Raw genomic sequence first — 17,951 nt, 5'->3', positions numbered from 1 at the left:
AGAAGCTTGATTTAGATGATGATTCATCCAAGACTCTACAATGCTACCCCACCTATTCAATACTACTAGGAGATACTAGGAGAGGTAGTGAGATGGCCTGAGTACTTGCTTTCCAAGTATATGGCTATGGCTGGGACATGAATGACAGCTACCTACGTGAAACTAATCTGGATCAGAGTGATGTTGGTTAGCTGGAAAAAAGACCAGAAGAAATAGCAGAGATGATATCTTCACAATTTCTCTTTCTCCAGATTCACCACCTAGGAATTTTGTTAGCTCACTTGCATACATCCAGATAGCAGCAGTTAAAAAGTCTGCATTTTCATCTTTGCTTTGTAAGGAAGTTTAGACCTTTCCTATCAGATGTGGATTTTGTCACCCTCTGTCCATGCTTGTCTCATCTCCAAATTGGGAGTGGACCTAGCTACCCAAGAAGCATCTGTCTGTCCACAAACATGATCTCTTAACAGTAATTTCCCACTGGAACTATGAAACTATAACAGAAGGGGGCCTACCTCCCACCTCCCCAAGCAGCAGCAATGTGAGAAGCTGGAAGTAGCAGCAGCCACTGCCAAAGTTAAAAGAAAAGGAGGACTTGTGGCACCTCAGAGACTAACAAATTTATTTGAGCATAAGCTTTCGTGAGTCTCTAAGGTGCCACAAGTCCTCCTTTTCTTTTTGCAGATACAGACTAACACGGCTTCTACTCTGAAACCTGCCAAAGTTAAGTGACTTAGTATTGTTTAAGACCATTACTCAGTGCTAAGGACACTGCCCAAATTATAAAATTTACAGAGACAAAACACATTCAGTGTCCTGTTTCTTCTCCAACAAGCTTTTGTCTGTCATTTATCTCTGCCTACGTCCAAACAAACAAACAATCAGCACAATCTGACAATAATGAAGCAAAAATTAGTTTACTGTAGGTCAAGTACATCCCTTAGGCTTTGAGATTTGAGCTTCTCCTACCCAATAATACCTGCTGGATGAAAGACCCTCTCAATAACACAGAGATGTGGTGGTAGGGAAATCAGACGTGCTTATGAATTTTTTTCTTGGAACCTCTATGCCTGACAGTCAAAATATAGGAAGCCCCTTTCCCCCTTGAATGGAGAAAGGGAAGTTCTTATGGATCCATACCTGGCCTTACAAACTGCCACTAGCACCATCTTCCAGAATTATAGCTTCCAAATTTGAAAAAAAAAATTATATAAACTTTAGTTTTTAATTAAAACTACTTCAAAAAAATTCGATTTGCAAGAAACTTATGACCTTTTTTATAATACTCCACTTTCTCAGTCACACTATTATGGTTACACTGAAAATTCTTTAAGTGAGGATCCTGCTGTTACGTACAATTTAATTTAAAAAAAAAAAAAGTCGCAGGTAGGATCAATAACCTTCTTGGCTTCTTACTGTCAAATACTCAGGATTACAGAAAGGCAAGCTTACCTATCTATACAATAACTGGAGTTCTTAGAGATGTTTTGTCCCCATGGATGCTCCACTTCTGGTGCGTGCGCATTCCCTATGGGTAAGGCCCTGCTAAATTCAGAGTCCATTTTGGTAAAAAATTGGACAAGATTTTAAAAAGCGTAAATTTCATGATTTCAGATATTTAATCTGAAATTTCATGATGTTGTAACTTTAGGGAGTCATGGGATATCATACAGGAAGATCTGGATGACCTTGTAAACTAAAGTAATCGTAATAGGATGAAATTTAATAGCGAACAGTGCAAGGTCATGCATTTAGGGATTAATAACAAGAATTTTTGTTATAAACTGGGGATGCATCACTTGGAAGTAACAGAGGAGGAGAAGGACCTCGGAGGATTGGTCGATCACAGGATGACTATGAGCCACCAATGTGATATGGCCGTCAAAAAAGCTAATGCGGTCTTGGGATGCATCAGGTGAGGTATTTCCAGCAGAGATAAGGAGGTGTTAGCACCTTTATACAAGACACTGGTGAGACCTCATCTGGAATATTGTGTGCAGTTCTGGTCTCCCATGTTTAAGAAGGATGAATTCAAACTGCAACAGATACAAAGAAGGGCTACTAGGATGATCCGAGGAATAGAAAACCTGTTTTATAAAAGGAGACTCAAAGAGCTTGGCTTGTTTAGCCTAACCAAAAGAAGGCTGAGAGGAGATAGGATTGCTATCTATAAATATATCAGAGGCATAAATACCACACAGGGAGAAAAATTATTTAGGCTCAGTACCAGTGTGGACACAAGAACAAATGGATATAAACTGGCCATCAGGAAGTTTAGACTTGAAATTAGATGAAGGTTTCTAACCATCAGAGGAGTGAAGTTCTAGAACAGCCTTCCAAGGGGAGCAGTGGAAGCCAAAGACATATCTGGCTCCAAGACTAAGCTTGATAAGTTTATGGAGGGGATGATATGATGGGATAGCTTAATTTTGGCAATTAATTGATCTTCAACTATTAACAATATATATGTCCAATGGCCTGTGATGGGATGTTAGGTGGGGTGAGATCTGAGTTACTACAGAGAATTCTTTCCTGGGTGTCTGGCTGGTCAGTCTTGCCCACATGCTCAGGGTTTAGCTGATCACCATATCTGGGGTTGGGAAGGAATTTTCCTCCAGGGCAGACTGGCAGAAGCCCTGGGGGTTTTTCGCCTTCCTCTGCAGCACTTGCTGGAGGATTCTCTGCACCTTTAAGTCTTTAAACCACAATTTGAGGACTTCAATATCTCAGACATAGGTTAGGGGTTTGTTACAGGAGTGGGTGTGTTGGATCATATTAAAGAAGTTCTGTATTAAAATCACAAATGAGTTTGATTCCCCAGAGTTTAAATTCCAGGGTATTACTAATTAAGAGGTCTCTTGGTTTTTGGTACTGTTTCTCTCCCTCTATGTGTGAAACTTGCAAGCTGCTAATTGTGTTAGTACATTCTAAGACAGAGTCTATTCTCAAAGCAATTCACAGAAAGAGAGACTCAAAGCAATACTCTAACAACAGAAACAGCACCCAGAGACTCCCCACCCTTTTGTTGTATTAACAATTGTGATTAAAATAGAGATAGAGGATGTATGTGGATGGATGCTTGGTGTGGATAATAACTGAATGATCAGGGAGGTGCCAGCCTAAGAATCCAGTGTCCATCGGCTGAAGAAGGCGTCAAGTGGAAATAACCAGAGGACCCCCCCCCCGGAGGGCAGACTGGAATCCACCCAACAGCCTCAAGAATGGGAGAACCAAAGAACAAGATAACATCTTGGAGCCGTCAGGAATGTGCTATCTGCTGATTGATTCAGCAACAGCATGATGAAGCAATTCCCATAGACTGGCATAGGAAGAAATTCCTATAAAAATAGACTCTAAAAAGTGAGAACTTTGGGGTCTGATTCTGCAAACCAACTTCCAGGAGCATCAGATGAGCATCTGACAAGGCCCTGCTCCCTCCTCATGTCCAGGCCACATGGCCAGTGGCTTGGCATGAGCAACTCTAAGGCTGGTAACTATGATAACAACCTTGCAGAACCTGTGTGTGTGTGTTTGTATGAATGAATGTGTGAATAAATATGAGATTGAATGGAATGTTATAACTAGAACTAACTGCTTACTATGATTCTTTCTGTATTCACAATAAATGTGGTATTTTGCCTTTTTCCCTTTAATAAGATCCTGCTGGTTTTTATTTTATTGGTATAACAGGTGGGTGAGATTCTGTGGCCTGCATTGTGCAGGAGGTCAGATTAGACAATCATAATGGTCCCTTCTGACCTTAAAGACTATGATTCTATGATTCTGCACTGCTGCAGACAGCAGGCAGTCAGAGAGTGGTAGACCAGCTCTAAAGGCAGCGCTGCCGCCAGCAGCAGCAGCACAGTAAGTAAGTAAGTAAGTAAGGATGGCACAGTATGGTATTGCCACCCTTACTTCTGCATTGCTGCCTTCAGAGCAGGGCCCTCAGTCAGCAGTCACCACTCTCTGCCAACTCAGCTCTGCAGACAGCAGTGCAGATGCAGATGCAAGGGTGGCAATACCACGACCCCCCTACAAATAACTTTACAATCCCTCTATCCCACGCAACCTCCTTTTGGGTTGGGACCCCCAGTTTAAGAAATTCTGGTCTCCCCCATGAAATCTGTATAGTATAATGGAAAAAGTACACAAAAGACCAGATTTCACGGTCCGTGATGCATTTTTTCCCAGATGTGAATTTGGTAGGGCCCTACCCATGTAGGATGACCAGATGTCCCGATTTTATAGGGACAGTCCCGATTTTTGGGTCTTTTTCTTATACAGGCTCCTATTACCTCCCACCCGCTGTCCCGATTTTTCACACTTGCAGTCTGGTCACCCTATACCCATGGATCTGTACCTTCATCATACATATCCTTGTGCTCCACTGTGAGGGTATAATAGGAAGCGATGGACCTAACACTGCTTCAGTTCCTTCTCAACCATGAAGTCGAGGGGGAAGGACTCCAGACACAGAGGGGAAGGACTCCAGGTAATGGAACACCCATAGAGACAAAACATCTCAAAGAACCTCAGTTACTCTACAAGTAACCTCCTCCTCCTCCAAGTTATTGTCCCAATTGGAGCTCTACTTCAGATGACCCAAAAGCCATCCATGAATTATGGAAGGGCATTTTGAGGAGGCAGATTCAGTACAGACTGGACACCAGTCTCACCAAAGGCTGCATCTGCCCCGGAAACATGCATGATAACATAGTGCTTGGAAAATATGCACAGACAACCATCTGCAATTAGTATGTTCTTAAGTATGGCTATAGAGGTGCATTGTGCCCTAATAGAATGGGCAGTCATCCTAGGTGGGGGGATGCAATCCAGAAGCTTTGTAACATTCTAAAATGCAACGTGAAGCTCATTTCAATAGTCCTTAGGTGGAATCTGGCATCCCTTCATTCACTCTGTGGTGCTGCGTAGTATCCAAAATATTGGGAGATTCATGACCCTCAAACCAAAAGATCAAAATAGCTGCTTGGGAAAAGTCACCAACTGAAGTAACACAGATGACGGTCCCTTTTTGTGGAATCTGGAGCTCTTCCTATGTGGTTCCAACTAGTCTTTGCAGGGGTTGTCACTTGAGTGGGCAAGACCATTGCGCTGTCTGCAACTTGTTATATTTCTCTTCATTGTAGGGATGTAGATGCCAAGAGATTGCAGAGTCCCGCTAGAGTTCTTCAGTGAGTGAAGGGATTTGTCTGTTGTATCATTGAAGAGCTTGGGCTCTTTGAAAGGAAGATCCTCCACTGTATTTTGGACCTCTGTGGGGAGACCAGAGGATTGCAGACAGAGCTTGATGCATAACTATAACATAAATTGCCAAGAACAATTTGTGTCAGCTGCATGTAGTGAAGCCTGTAGAGAAGCTTTGGCAATCATCTGGAGAGCCTGAAATGGTTTCTTCTGGTCTTGAGGCAAATAATAATCAATGTGAGTATTTGCTGTAATTAATAAAGTCATGCTTTTGCCATCAAAGCACGATAGATGACAACCCTGAATTGTAGACTGGCCAAAGAGCAACTCTCAAGGCCAGAAAAGTCCAAGCATTTAAGTTCTGTATCATGAGAGGTTGATCTGGATCAATGCTGTCCATTTCTCTCATTAACGGCATTGACTACCAGAGAGATATGATTGCTTTACATAAGTGCATAGGAAGGATAAACACCAGGGAGGGAGAAGAGTTATTTAAGTTAAGGAACAGTTGTTGCCACAAGAACAAATGGATATAAAGTGGCCAACAAGAATTTTACGATTGAAATTAGATGACGGTTTCTAACCGTCAGAGGAGTGAAACTACGAAAGTTAGCTAGCGCACACTGTGACAATCCATCACTAGCCACAGATGGTTGAGAAGGAACTTGAGCAATGGTGGGTCTGCCCCTCCCTGACAAAAAAAAATCTCTGTATGAAAGTGCATAGGTGTGTGCACACACCGTAGTGGAGCACCCTTAGGGACAATAAATCAAAGGAGATCATGCCTTCTTAAGTCACTACTCTGGAGATCCATGAAAACAAAAAAAATTTGAAGGAATTCAAAAACATCCTTCATCTTAGTTGACTGACTTTATGCATCTTTTGTAACTTTGGTGTTCAAACTTCAGCCACTTAGATCCATAGTTTTTTTATTATTATTTTTGCTGCAATGGCGGTAGCATATCTAGTACTTGACTAGCATATCATAGAGACTAATATTTTCCTTTCATAGATCCAGGTTCTGGTGCAGAACAAGACCTTGTCTCAGTCTGAGTGGTGGTTACAGATTATAAATCAAATGACAGCCAGGACCTGTGGGACCAATAAACTGCAGTCAGTCTCTGTGGCCTGCTTCTTTGCAACCAGTGGAGCAGGTGGGAAGCCACAGAGCAGTCCTTTGACCATCTTAGAGGTATGGCATCCAACTTCTCTACCTCCAGGTTTTTTTTCTTTTCAAGCACTGCTCCATTTTTTGTACTGTTACTATACAAACAAATCCAACAAAGTCTGAAGAACTGATTGATCCAGCTACATTCTCCTGGGCATGTATCTTTCCTGCTGAGCAAAGAAAGGATGTGATGTTCTCTTTCTATAAAGTTCCCTGAGGGAAAAGGGAAAGTTTTTGTTCTCAAGACATTATCAACGTCATTTCTCTATGGAGTCAAAAAAAATGTTTAGCCTCTTGTGAAATTACATAGGCTATGGTGGTGGTATTTTCTGTGAGGATCAGCACATGATCAGGAGAGGATGTTGAAAATGAGGGAAGGCTAATCTGATGGCTCAGATTTCCAGTCAATTAAGTTTCCTTTCTCATCCTTGAGCCAATACCACTAGAGCCACCACAGAGTTCAAACGCACCCTTCATTCTTGGAAACTACTGTTTCTCCAATATTTGAGGTTACGCCCACTAGCAAAGGGACATTACAATTGGAATCAGCATGTATGTTCTTCATCTACCTGTTTGCCAGGTTTGCAAGACAGCAGTGCCAAATGAACGGTGTCCACAAAGGAAACCAGCATATCAGGACCTGCGGTAAGTATGGTGGCTGGATGAGTGGTGACTGGGTCATTTAAACAATCTTTTCTAGTTTCTCCTTCAAAATGAACATTTTTGTCCAGGACAGTATCCAGAACAACTGTAGGTCATCAAGTCTCCAAGGTTGCAGCTGACTCCTTACCCTATTTAAAAGAAAACCATGTTCCTCCAGACATGATACAGTTGCCATGAATTCTTACATGACTTTAGACAGAGAGGAATCGAATGGTTAGACATGTATGTTCTGTTCTCCAAGAGAATCATGTTGACAAGGGTCTTTTGTAAATAACCGTGGAAAGGTAGAGACCAAAAGAAAGAAACTGGTATTGTTACTGCCCTTCATATTAGCAGAATTGTGGGTACCTTCAATGGTTCTGCTGTATTAATATGCTAAGGTAGGCCTCTTTACAAATATCTTATAGATGTCACGAAGTCACCTTAGTTACATCATCCTTTCATCTTCTTTATCTATTTTGACTTTCTTGTGGATTTATTCAGACTTCAGGTCCATGATGCCTTGAGTGTCTCCATTCCTCTTCAGCATCTCAAAGGAGATAGATTCCATAGCACTGATCCCTGGATGGAAATAGGTTAAAGGCTGAAGAACAGAGCTAAACTTTTAAATATTTTAGTGTGAGTGTGTGTGTAAAATTAGTTTAGCATAGAACGTCAAAAAGCCTTATGTTGCTAAAAGATTACTTGAATAAGCTTCCAAAGTCTCTGCAACAAGCAGACACCTACGGTCTGCCATAAATTCAAATCTGAAAGCAGAGGACTTTAGAAACTTGTGCTGAGAGGTGACTGCTAAAAGACCCAATCTGCTTCTAGTCACACAGGGAAAAGGAACATCCCATAAAGAGGGATATCAGGAGAAAACACTGAGACTAAGTAGTCCCTCAGCTGATCTGCCTTAGGCTGAAGGAGACTTAAGAGCAGTTTTGCTGAATTCAGGAAGTTGAACAGCTTATTTTTGGAAGTGTGTTTGTAACAGGATGGTAATGTAGTTAGTGTAATTAGGAGCTGAAAGCTCACACAAGGCATTATAATTTTTCTTCTCCTGATCCTTGTAACTCCCTGCTCCTGTCAAGCTGACTAACGTGCCTCTGTATTGTCAGGGGCAATTTACATTAGTACACTAGAAAACTGCATGACTAAAACTATGGAACAGTGGCAGCCAAGCTTCAAAACCATTCAGACACTGTAGTTCCCTACTAAATCTCTCTCATTTTAACAGTTTAATGTGTAACCTACTTTAACCTCTCCCAAGAAATAGGTTTTCAAAATGTAAATGTTGGGTTCCATCGACGTGATCACTTTGTGAATGGGTAAAACTGTTTGGAAAAGAATAATTCTCCACAAGTACCTGAAAATCTAACATACATACTATACTTAAAATAGTAAGAAAATCTGAAAAAAAATGAACACAGAAAAATTTAAAATACTGTTAGTACCTTAATGAAAAAATAATGAACATTTATTCAAGTACTACTTGTGAGAGACTGATTTACAACTTGGTTTATATCCAATAGCTTGTGTAAGTGGCAAACTCTTAAAAGTTTATTGCCAAATTGTTTTATGCTCCCCAACATTCCTCTGACAGATTACTGATTTTATTCTGACACCATCACACCTTCGATTTGAAAATACTTTAACTAATTGTAATGACATTTATGCTGCCTGATAATGAGCAAAGCCTACATCATGTTATGTTAATTAATATCAGAGTGGATTCAGCCACCAGTTACAAACTACAAAAGCAGTATGTTCATCTTGACTTGCAATAACTTTTTTTTAGCTCCACCTCTATATCATCACTTTCTCTGTTACACATGACTGCACAAAGAACACGGGACAAATTATTCGTTGGACAATTCCTTTTGTCACAAATCCTTTCCTCCCATCCTTTCAATAGGTACAGTGATAGTCCTATTATTAGGCCACAGTCTGAATGAAGCAATTTTATTTTATATCCTAAAATACTACTTTACTACTATCCTCAGAGACCAGATTCACACTTCAACAAACTTCTACTTGGAAGAGCCTAGACTGCCATTGGAGATCTACACTATTTAAAAAAAAAAAAAAACATTCAGAAGTGTTTTCACATGTTTTCTTTGCTCAGTCTGTTATTTCACCTTCTTTAAAAAGGGAAATTCAAGCAATTTTTACAGATAGACTAACATCTAATTTCAGTAAACTGAAATTCTTTTTTTTCTACGTTATTACAATCACATCTATGTTAAACATCTCACTGTCTCCTATAAAAATAGGACACTAGCAAACTTTTTTCATTACCAATGCTACATAAGGACACTAGCTCCACCTAGTGTAGTGTACAGTGATACAAAATGCAGACTTCATAAAGTTTACCTGTCACACTTGCAAAATACATACAGCATCCTATTTGGTCTTGTTTTCTTTTTTTGTAGGGACACTAGATTTTTTAATATACATATTGCTCCAAGTTATCTTCCTCCCATTTTAAGTATTCACAAATGCCTCATTTCAACTTCTTCCTTGTATCTGAGAGTCTACTTTTGTACAGGATAAGTATACAAATGACAAAACAACTCATGTCTCTTTTTTTAAGGAAAACAAAGAATGATCTTAAGCTTCTACCATTCATTTTGTACACCAGTAGTACATTGCCTGTAGCTACACATTTTGTCATGAAAATGTATAGGCAATATTAAATTACACACAATGCTTCAGGCAACATCAGTAATTAATTCTTATTGCTCGTGTTGTTGTTTTTTTAATGTAAAAGTTACATTACAAAAAGATTACTTACCAATAACTGTAGTTTTGAGTGTATTGCTCCTGCATATCCACACTCTTGGGATGTATGTGTCTGCTGCTTTCAGCTTGGAACCATCTAGAAAAGAAGTGCCCACAGGGGACATGCAAGTGCCCCCTCACAGATCGAAACACTGGAAGCAAATTTATAAAAGGGTCCAAGTAGCCGTTTCTTCCATTAGTTTAAAGAATCCATACAAGGATACCAAAGAAGTGGGGAGAATGGATCTTCAGAGGCAATGTACTGGAAAAATGCAGTTACTGGTAGGTAATCTTTTTCTCCTTTAAGAATTGCCTCTGTAGATCCCTATTTTTAGGGAATTAAGTGCAGTAGCCTCTCAGGAGAAGAGCTGAGAATTCAATGATAGTTGCCTGACGGCTCTCCCAAATTGATGAATCTAGAGAACAGTACTCTGTACAGCTAGAACTGTAACTCCATATAAGTTTATATGACAGACACATTACATAAAAATGATTTTGAACCTGCCTAGGATCCAAAAGAATGAGTGTTCAATCCTACAAATACAGGGCCTCCAACTAAAATTATAGCAAATCTGAATCCAAGCCTAATGCATTTTGAAACTCTAAACAGAAATGGATTCCCTTTTGGATTTTTCACTAAAAGCTATATATTAGCTAGATGACTTCTAGATGGGTTTTCTTCCTTCCTCTTTCTAAACAGTAGCATAAGGCCCTATTAATATTATGAATATGTTATCTGCTTCCCACAGTAACATATGTGGTCTAGGGAAAAACATTAACCATTTGAGGTAAAAATAGGGGGTGATACTTTTAACCCCTGTAAGGAAGGTCAGCCATTAAAACCTCCAGTTCATTCTCCTTGATGAGGTTATAGCATTCAGAAAGGCAGTTTTCAGGTTTAAAGGTGCCTCTATTAATGTTGTAAATACTAAGTTTAAATCTCCCGATATATACCCTGCTCTTCAACTGGAGAGTTAGTGAGCATTTTAAAAAGTATAATGTAATGGAAGATTAAAACTTGGAACAGTAGGATCATATGCAAAAATAATGTACATAAGCATCCTAGCAGTGGTAAGAGACAAACCAAATTTTTTTCAAATGAGACAGTCAAAAGTCTAAGGAACTGGTGTTGATAAAGGTCCAAATTGTTATCTAACCCAAAGAAAATCTCTTCTGCTTCAAAAAACATTCCTTGTTGGAAATTTTCTAGATTGTAACTTTCTTGCACGTTCTTCTGAATCTGCATCCTTCCCGCACAGTCATGTGTCACTTAGGGTACAAACATGTGTTCACCATCCCTGTCTATCATGCTGTTTGCCAAAATTACTACCTTGATGTGTTTCTATAACTGAACTCTTTTACAAGGATAGATTGCTGGCCTATTGCTCAACCTCCAACCGGTCCGGCTTGGGTGGTGCTGTCGGGAGCTAAAACTCCTGCTGGCAGAGTGCTCAGGGTCATTGGAACACAAACTTTCTCTCCATCTCAAGGTATAGTCCACAGGGAAGGCTGGACTTCCTTAGAACACTCAATGTCAGAATTTTACAAAATACTCTGAACAGACTAAGATCAGAATGAAGAATGTGGCTGTGCTCCCAAGAGAAAATTCAAAAGTAATTAAGAGGAAACAGAAGCATCAAGAAGTACAGAAAGTCTGAATACTTAAATTGATGAGCCCAAGTAGGAGCTATGAGAAATAGGTACATCCTTGTAATTTCTGATTTTCCTGAGTATGATCAGAAGTAGAAACAGGGAGTCTTGTCTGCCATCCAAAATAAAGAGGTCCATTAGCATATACAGGTCTACCCGTGTACTTGATCTGGGGTAGGGTCACCTCATGATAATTCTTGTCTCAAAGAGATGCAAAGATGATCCCATTTCCTACAAAATCCTTCAGGAATCACTCATGTTACCATTTATGTCTTCTTCTGACACCTGAGACTTGATAAAGAGAAGTTGGATTAATCTGATGAGCCACTATTACTTTCACCAGTTTTTTTCTAATACAGACAAGTTGTTCACAATACTGATCAATTTAGAGAATGATTCCCTAAGTGGAAGAGGAGAAGGAGATGATGGCTTGTTCTTCCCAAGAGCAGGCAAAGAAAAAATTACACATTTTACCAAACTCCTCAGTACCTTTTAGTCATGATGGAAAGACTACAAAAAGGATCATGTAAATGAAGGTCCAAATGACCATAAGGACAAAATAATTAAATGGATCCCAGAAGAGCTTTTCGGTGTGGGGCAGTGTATCAGGATGATGCTTCCTACTCACATCTGATGAAGCTAAGGTCAACCATGTCAGTTATTAGAGCAACAATCTGTGCCCTGATAATCTCCCTTTTTCTTCTTTATTCCAGAAAGATTTGGCACAGCCCAGAGAAGGAGGCATCTGCTTAGTATGTTGCTCCAGTGCCATCATCAGATTTGAGGTCTCCACTCAACTTGAAGCAGCTTTGTTCTGAGGGAGCTACATACAGAGGTATTGGAATTGAGGCACTCAGTGAGGACGGCACCATAATCTGCAAAGTCTACAGATCCCCATTCATCATGATCATTCATCATATCATTCATGCCAGTTCTGAAAAGAATCCCCAGGAGAGTTCCTTCTCTTCTCCAGAATGATTCAACACCCGTGGAAAGAACATGTTCACATGCACCAAAAGCCTTGAAGTTTAGAAAACTATGGCTGTGAGAAGCCTTAGAGTGCATCTCTGAGAAAGTACAGTGCTGTAGACACATCATAACCCCAAAGGACTCCATAGCTGAGGAAACCTTGGGAAAGACCACCAACCTTTCAATGGTTCCTGAGGGTGATCATATAAAAGAAGCCAGTGATGGTTCTAGAACCAGCAGGTTGAGATGAGAAGGTACTCTTCAAGGACTAAGCACCAAATACACTTTTGCTCATATTCCTTATCCTGAGAGATAAGTCATAAAACTCAGAGCAGCATCTGGGGAATGACTCACCCTCAAGAACAGGAAACACTGGATGTATCTGTCTGTAGTGAACATCTTGTCTTTGCAGTATGGGCACCAATTAAAGCCTGTGCACTCATTCTTGTCAGCCATACAAAACCAGGAGGAGAGAACTAGAGCCAAGAACTAGCCAGAAAAACCTAGGACAACCATCTGCACTGACTGAAGTTGGGTCGCATCACCTTAAGGATGTAACACTCAAGTTTTTCACGCAATGGCAGAAAAGTTACCAGAAAAATTAAGTAAAGAACAAAGCTACACTTTTCTTAAAAACTAAAGTATGCACAAAAAAATTACAGTGCAGAGAGACAGGAGCACTAAGATGGTTCAGTACCCACAATGAAGTACTAACAGAGTGGTTTGGTCTATGAATCCCCTTTTACAGTCATGCTCCGAATATCTGAGTGCTGCAGAAGGGTGGTTATGCAACCCCAAAAGACACTGCTTTTCTAGATGGTTCTCAGTTAAAGGCCTTGGAAAACATCCCAAGAGCTGGGATCTACAGAGACAATTCTTGAAGAAACAAAGGGTTAGGAAATAAATTGAAAGCACTTTTAAATCAAGTTAATTATTAGTAGAAGAAGTATAGCAGCTTAGCCATTCAGAAAAGCATTTCCTTCCATCAAAAGTATATTAAAATCAGATTAAGAGGGAATACATTTGAAGAGAGCACATATTTCTCTCCATAAATGGATTATCTGAAATAATGCATAATGTAATGTGACAAGACTCAAATTTATCACCAAATAAAAGATTTTTTAAAGTTTTACTAATTCCAGTAATAAATATTAAAATTTGGGTTAGAAACATGTTTTGATTTATTTAAACAGAATTTTTGGTCTAAATAAGGAAAAAACTTGTGCTCTCTCTGGATGGGTGATTAAGTCTGCATTTGTTAATACCCAAATTTGGTGCCAACTAAAATAGAGCCCAGTCCAGATGTTGGTTCATACATGTTCAGTTGCAACTGTATTATCAAGTCAGAAATTGCCCTGTTTAACTTCAGCAAGGCTTTTCTCTGACACCTCTGCTAAATTAGCATCAGACTTAAAAAGATTTTCTCTCAGAAGTTAAACAGATAGTATACAGGCTGCCTTTAAACAAAACTAAGGTTTACCCATTCTCATTTAACATGCCTTTTCCACGTAACACACAAACACATCCACATACCCCCCTTGTTTTCAATTTCTAGAGGTGGGGTTTTATTCCACTGTTATAACTTCATAGCAAATGACCTTCAAACTGGTTAACATGATCAGAAACGTAAAACAGGATCAAGAAAGGATCATCCTGAAAAGGCATCTATGGAGGGCAGGCTTTAGACATAGATATTTAAATGAAGAGGCAAAAGGAAAACTCCAAATGTTAGTCTAGCCTCTATGGCATAGAGCAGTGGTTCTCAACCAGGGGTCCGGGGACCCTGAGGGTCCGCCAAGCATGGCCAGGGTTAGACCCCCTGGGGCCCAGGGCAGAAAGCCAAAGCCCCTCTGCATGGGGCTGAAGCTCAGGGCCCTGAGCCACGCCACCCAGGGCTGAAGACGAAGCCTGAGCAATGTAGCTTTCCCAGGCAATGCTTGCTACCCCCAACACCATCCCTGGCTTTTATAAGCAGAAAACTAGTTGTTGTGGCACAGGTGGGCCATGGAATTTTTACAGTATATGGGGGAGAGAAAGCCTCAGAAAGAAAAAGGTTGAGAACCTCTGGCGTAGAGAACACAAGTCTGATAAATAGGTACTGTATATAGTAGTTCACTGGAATATGTAATTTACAGATAAACAATGGTGTTCAGTTGATCAAAAACGAAAGCAATGTAGAAGTATATATTATCCAATCATACCATTGCCTTTTTAAAAAAAGATGTACAATTCTGATCCAATATACCTTTCATGTTAGATATGACTGGTGATAAAAACAGAAGTGGTGTAGCAATTCTATTGTAATTTCAAAAAAAGATGTTTATACTGTATGGTCAGTAAACTAGTGCACAAGGGAAGTAAGTGTCTCTTTCATCAACTAATTGATCCGTTATTTAATATCTATTAGAAACTGTGATTCCATCTATCAATGTAATTGTGTGGTACTGTCAGAATTCAAGTAACATCACAAGCAATGTCCACTCTATCCTGATCTAATGTCATGGCTCAAAATTAAGAGTAGTTTATGAATAATTTAACTTTTATTTTGTATGAACCCAAATTAAAAAACCTAACAACTTCATTCTCCAGATTTTAAGGATTGCAAGCAAAGTGATACCAGATATTACACACATGAAAGGTCACAGTTCATTTTGGACAACAAAGATGATGGCAGTATAAGAACCTATACAGAACAGAACTATGTGATGATGGGAAATAATAGGATATATACACAATCCTTTTACCTTTATCTTGGACTTCTTTTGAAAATCGCTCCCTTTCAATAGCTGATTCACGTTCTATCCGCTCAATTTCAGCCAATGCATCCAACTCTACTTCATCATATGGCGTTATAGTTCCTTGTTGCGAAACCTGTTGCTGTGTCTGTACCACAGGAGTTTGAGGTTGTTTTGCAGCAACTGAAGTGTTCTGTTGTAAAACAGGCACTTGTTGTGCCTGAAGGAATGCTGTCTGTTCATGCTGAGGCAAACACTGAGCAGCATTTAGTGGGCGATTAACATCCTGTGGAGTAATGGGTGTTTTAGAAGTCTGTCCTGGGTACTGCACATTAAAAGGAATATCACCCTCTGACACATTACTGTTTTCCAAACCAGAAAGCATATCGTCCTGCTGGTCCATATCTGAAGATCTTACACGAGAGAGTCTTAACGTAAGTTTAGTGGAGTCCTTGGAAGGAGAACTAATGATATCATACATTGCAGCTTTTTCAGTCTGGTCTTTTTCATCCTTGCCTAACTTCATTTTCTTTTGTTTCTTTTGCTTTCTTTCTGGAGAATCTAACAATATGTCTGGGGGTACATCTCTAGGTGATGAATAAGGTGGAGGCTGAGATTGTACGATTAAAGGTGGTCTTGATCCTAGAATAATAATTAAGAAAAACTGAACAGTTATGATGTTTCACAGTTTATATAAAAACACACTAAATATACCCTAAATTATTTATAATGTGTATTTCTACAAATAGCTGTGCTTACAAAGAGTAAGTATATAAATAAGATGCATGATGGAGAACATCCTAAATACAGATAGTTGCAGCAAAGGATGCCTATATCTCCTAGCAATTTATTTTAGCAATCCACATGTAGTGGAGAAAGCACCATTCTAGCGAAGATGACCAAAACTTTTCACAAAGCTCTTATAAGTTCAGGCCAGGGCATCAACTATTAAAGATTTAGGTTAATGAAAAGGTAACCCGGTCTACGGGAAAAGGAAGGGTTTAAGGCTCCATAGATTCTCATGGGATCCAGTGATGACAATTTAACGATGAGCTATAGACAGACAATAGTCACTATATCTATGCATTTCCAAATGCAATAAAATGAAATCTGAACACATCCACAGGTCACAGAAGGCTCCCTACTTAAACATGTTCCTGGAAAGATGAAGTTAGAAAGCATTTCAAAAGCAAAATAAAAATGGCCTTCCTTTACTCTTTTTCCCTGAGTATATCTATTTCTTTTGCAACTTTCCTACTTTAGGGGAGCACTTAGTCAATTCACCTAGAGGCAATGCTTCTGTCCACAAGTGACTGAGGATATTGTTTCCACCATTACCTTTCTACATCTGTTCTTTTTTTCCCCCATCTCCCAACTTATTTACTTTTCTTTCTAAAATGCATTCATCCCAAGTTTTGAGCACATTTACATGTATTTTACAAACAGGAACTTTAAAAAAGGGGATAATGTTCACATACACACTTCCCGAATTCATCACAAATTTAAAAAACCTCTTTTCAACTTCAAATAGTGCAAGCTCCCTTAACTCTCTGTTCCACAAAAAGCCTAGGAAAATAGATAAACTTTGCAAAGGTCAACAATTTGAGCTCTGTTGGTCCATTGTGGGAGTGATGGTGTGGAGAAGTGAAGGGCACAAAGGGCCCCTTGCTAAAAAATACCCTGCTATCAAGCATCCTCTAGATTAAACATGGGGGCTATTAGCTTAAGCTTTTCTAATGATACCATGATAGCACTTGAGGAGAGGGGCAGTAGCTAAGGTAGCTACAATTCAACCACTTAGACATTTATTGGTTAACACCTTGAACTGCATTCAAATGAATTGGAAGACAGACTGCAATTGTAATATGATCTATGCAAGAGACACTACTAAGTAAGGACGAAGCGTTATTCTGCAGATGAAGTTTCTGATTGATTTTCCAAGTAGCTCCAAGGACAGCACATTGCAACACATGGATCTAACAGTGACAAAATGAGGTATAACTGTGGCAAGGCCTACATTCAATTAAAAGCTCTCTCCACAGATGTCCTCTTTTCCTTTGTCCAAGCTCTTGTGCCTTGTTTTTCTCCAGTTCATCCTGATAGATGTTCTACAACCTCTTTACACTAAACATGTCATAAATTGGATTTATTTTACCCTAATCCTTTTTTCCTTTCCTCATCACGACTGTAACTTACACTAACCTCCTTCCCACTGAAGCCTGCAACCATGAAATTATCTTTGATTCCCTTTCTCCTCACATCCAGACTCTAAAAATCTTGCAGCTATTCACTCCAGCATTTCTCAAATCAGCCCGCATCTTCATCCCCCAGGCCAAAATCCTGGCTTCTGCCAAGGCTGTCTCTCATTCTGCCTTCCACCACTGACTTCAATTCTTGTGATATATAACTTGAGATCCTTTTGACCTCAAGTGTAAATATTCCAGAACCTACAAGGTTAGTTTACTACAGCATATAGGAGAAAATCTATTACCGGATTATTTCCTTTCTGGTAATGACCCTCTCCCACAACAGGACATAAGGACTGTATTTCTCTTTTGGCAGATATCAGAGGCATCACAAACTTGTCCAAAGACCTTACATGCTTGCCTCCATTCCCCACATACACTTCTATTCTCAATCCAAATGAGTACTTTTAAAGCTGTAATGGAACACTCAAGTCTTATTCTTAACAATTATGTCTTATTCAATGACATTAAAAGCCTGATTGTCCATTGCCTTTCACCTTGTAAAGTATTTATACTAGTGCAAAGTGAGTGTAAAACAGTACCAATCTGCGC

At 39.5% G+C, this 17,951-nt stretch overlaps 1 protein-coding gene across 4 annotated transcripts in view; it reads right to left on the bottom strand.

Moving 5' to 3' along the window:
* The window catches only part of NIPBL (NIPBL cohesin loading factor), a 294,724-nt gene that overhangs the window by 117,317 nt on the left and 159,456 nt on the right, over positions 1 to 17,951 (bottom strand). For all 4 annotated transcript variants that reach the window (XM_077816769.1, XM_077816768.1, XM_077816765.1 and 1 more), the window contains exon 9: positions 15,163 to 15,795. In XM_077816769.1, coding sequence (XP_077672895.1) covers positions 15,163 to 15,795 — 633 coding nt within the window. The remainder of the gene's footprint in view (positions 1 to 15,162; positions 15,796 to 17,951) is intronic.

Source organism: Eretmochelys imbricata, chromosome 5 (genome assembly GCF_965152235.1).
Source record: "Eretmochelys imbricata isolate rEreImb1 chromosome 5, rEreImb1.hap1, whole genome shotgun sequence".
Lineage (NCBI taxonomy): Eukaryota > Metazoa > Chordata > Testudines > Cheloniidae > Eretmochelys > Eretmochelys imbricata.
This window is presented reverse-complemented; position numbering and strand designations above follow the sequence as displayed.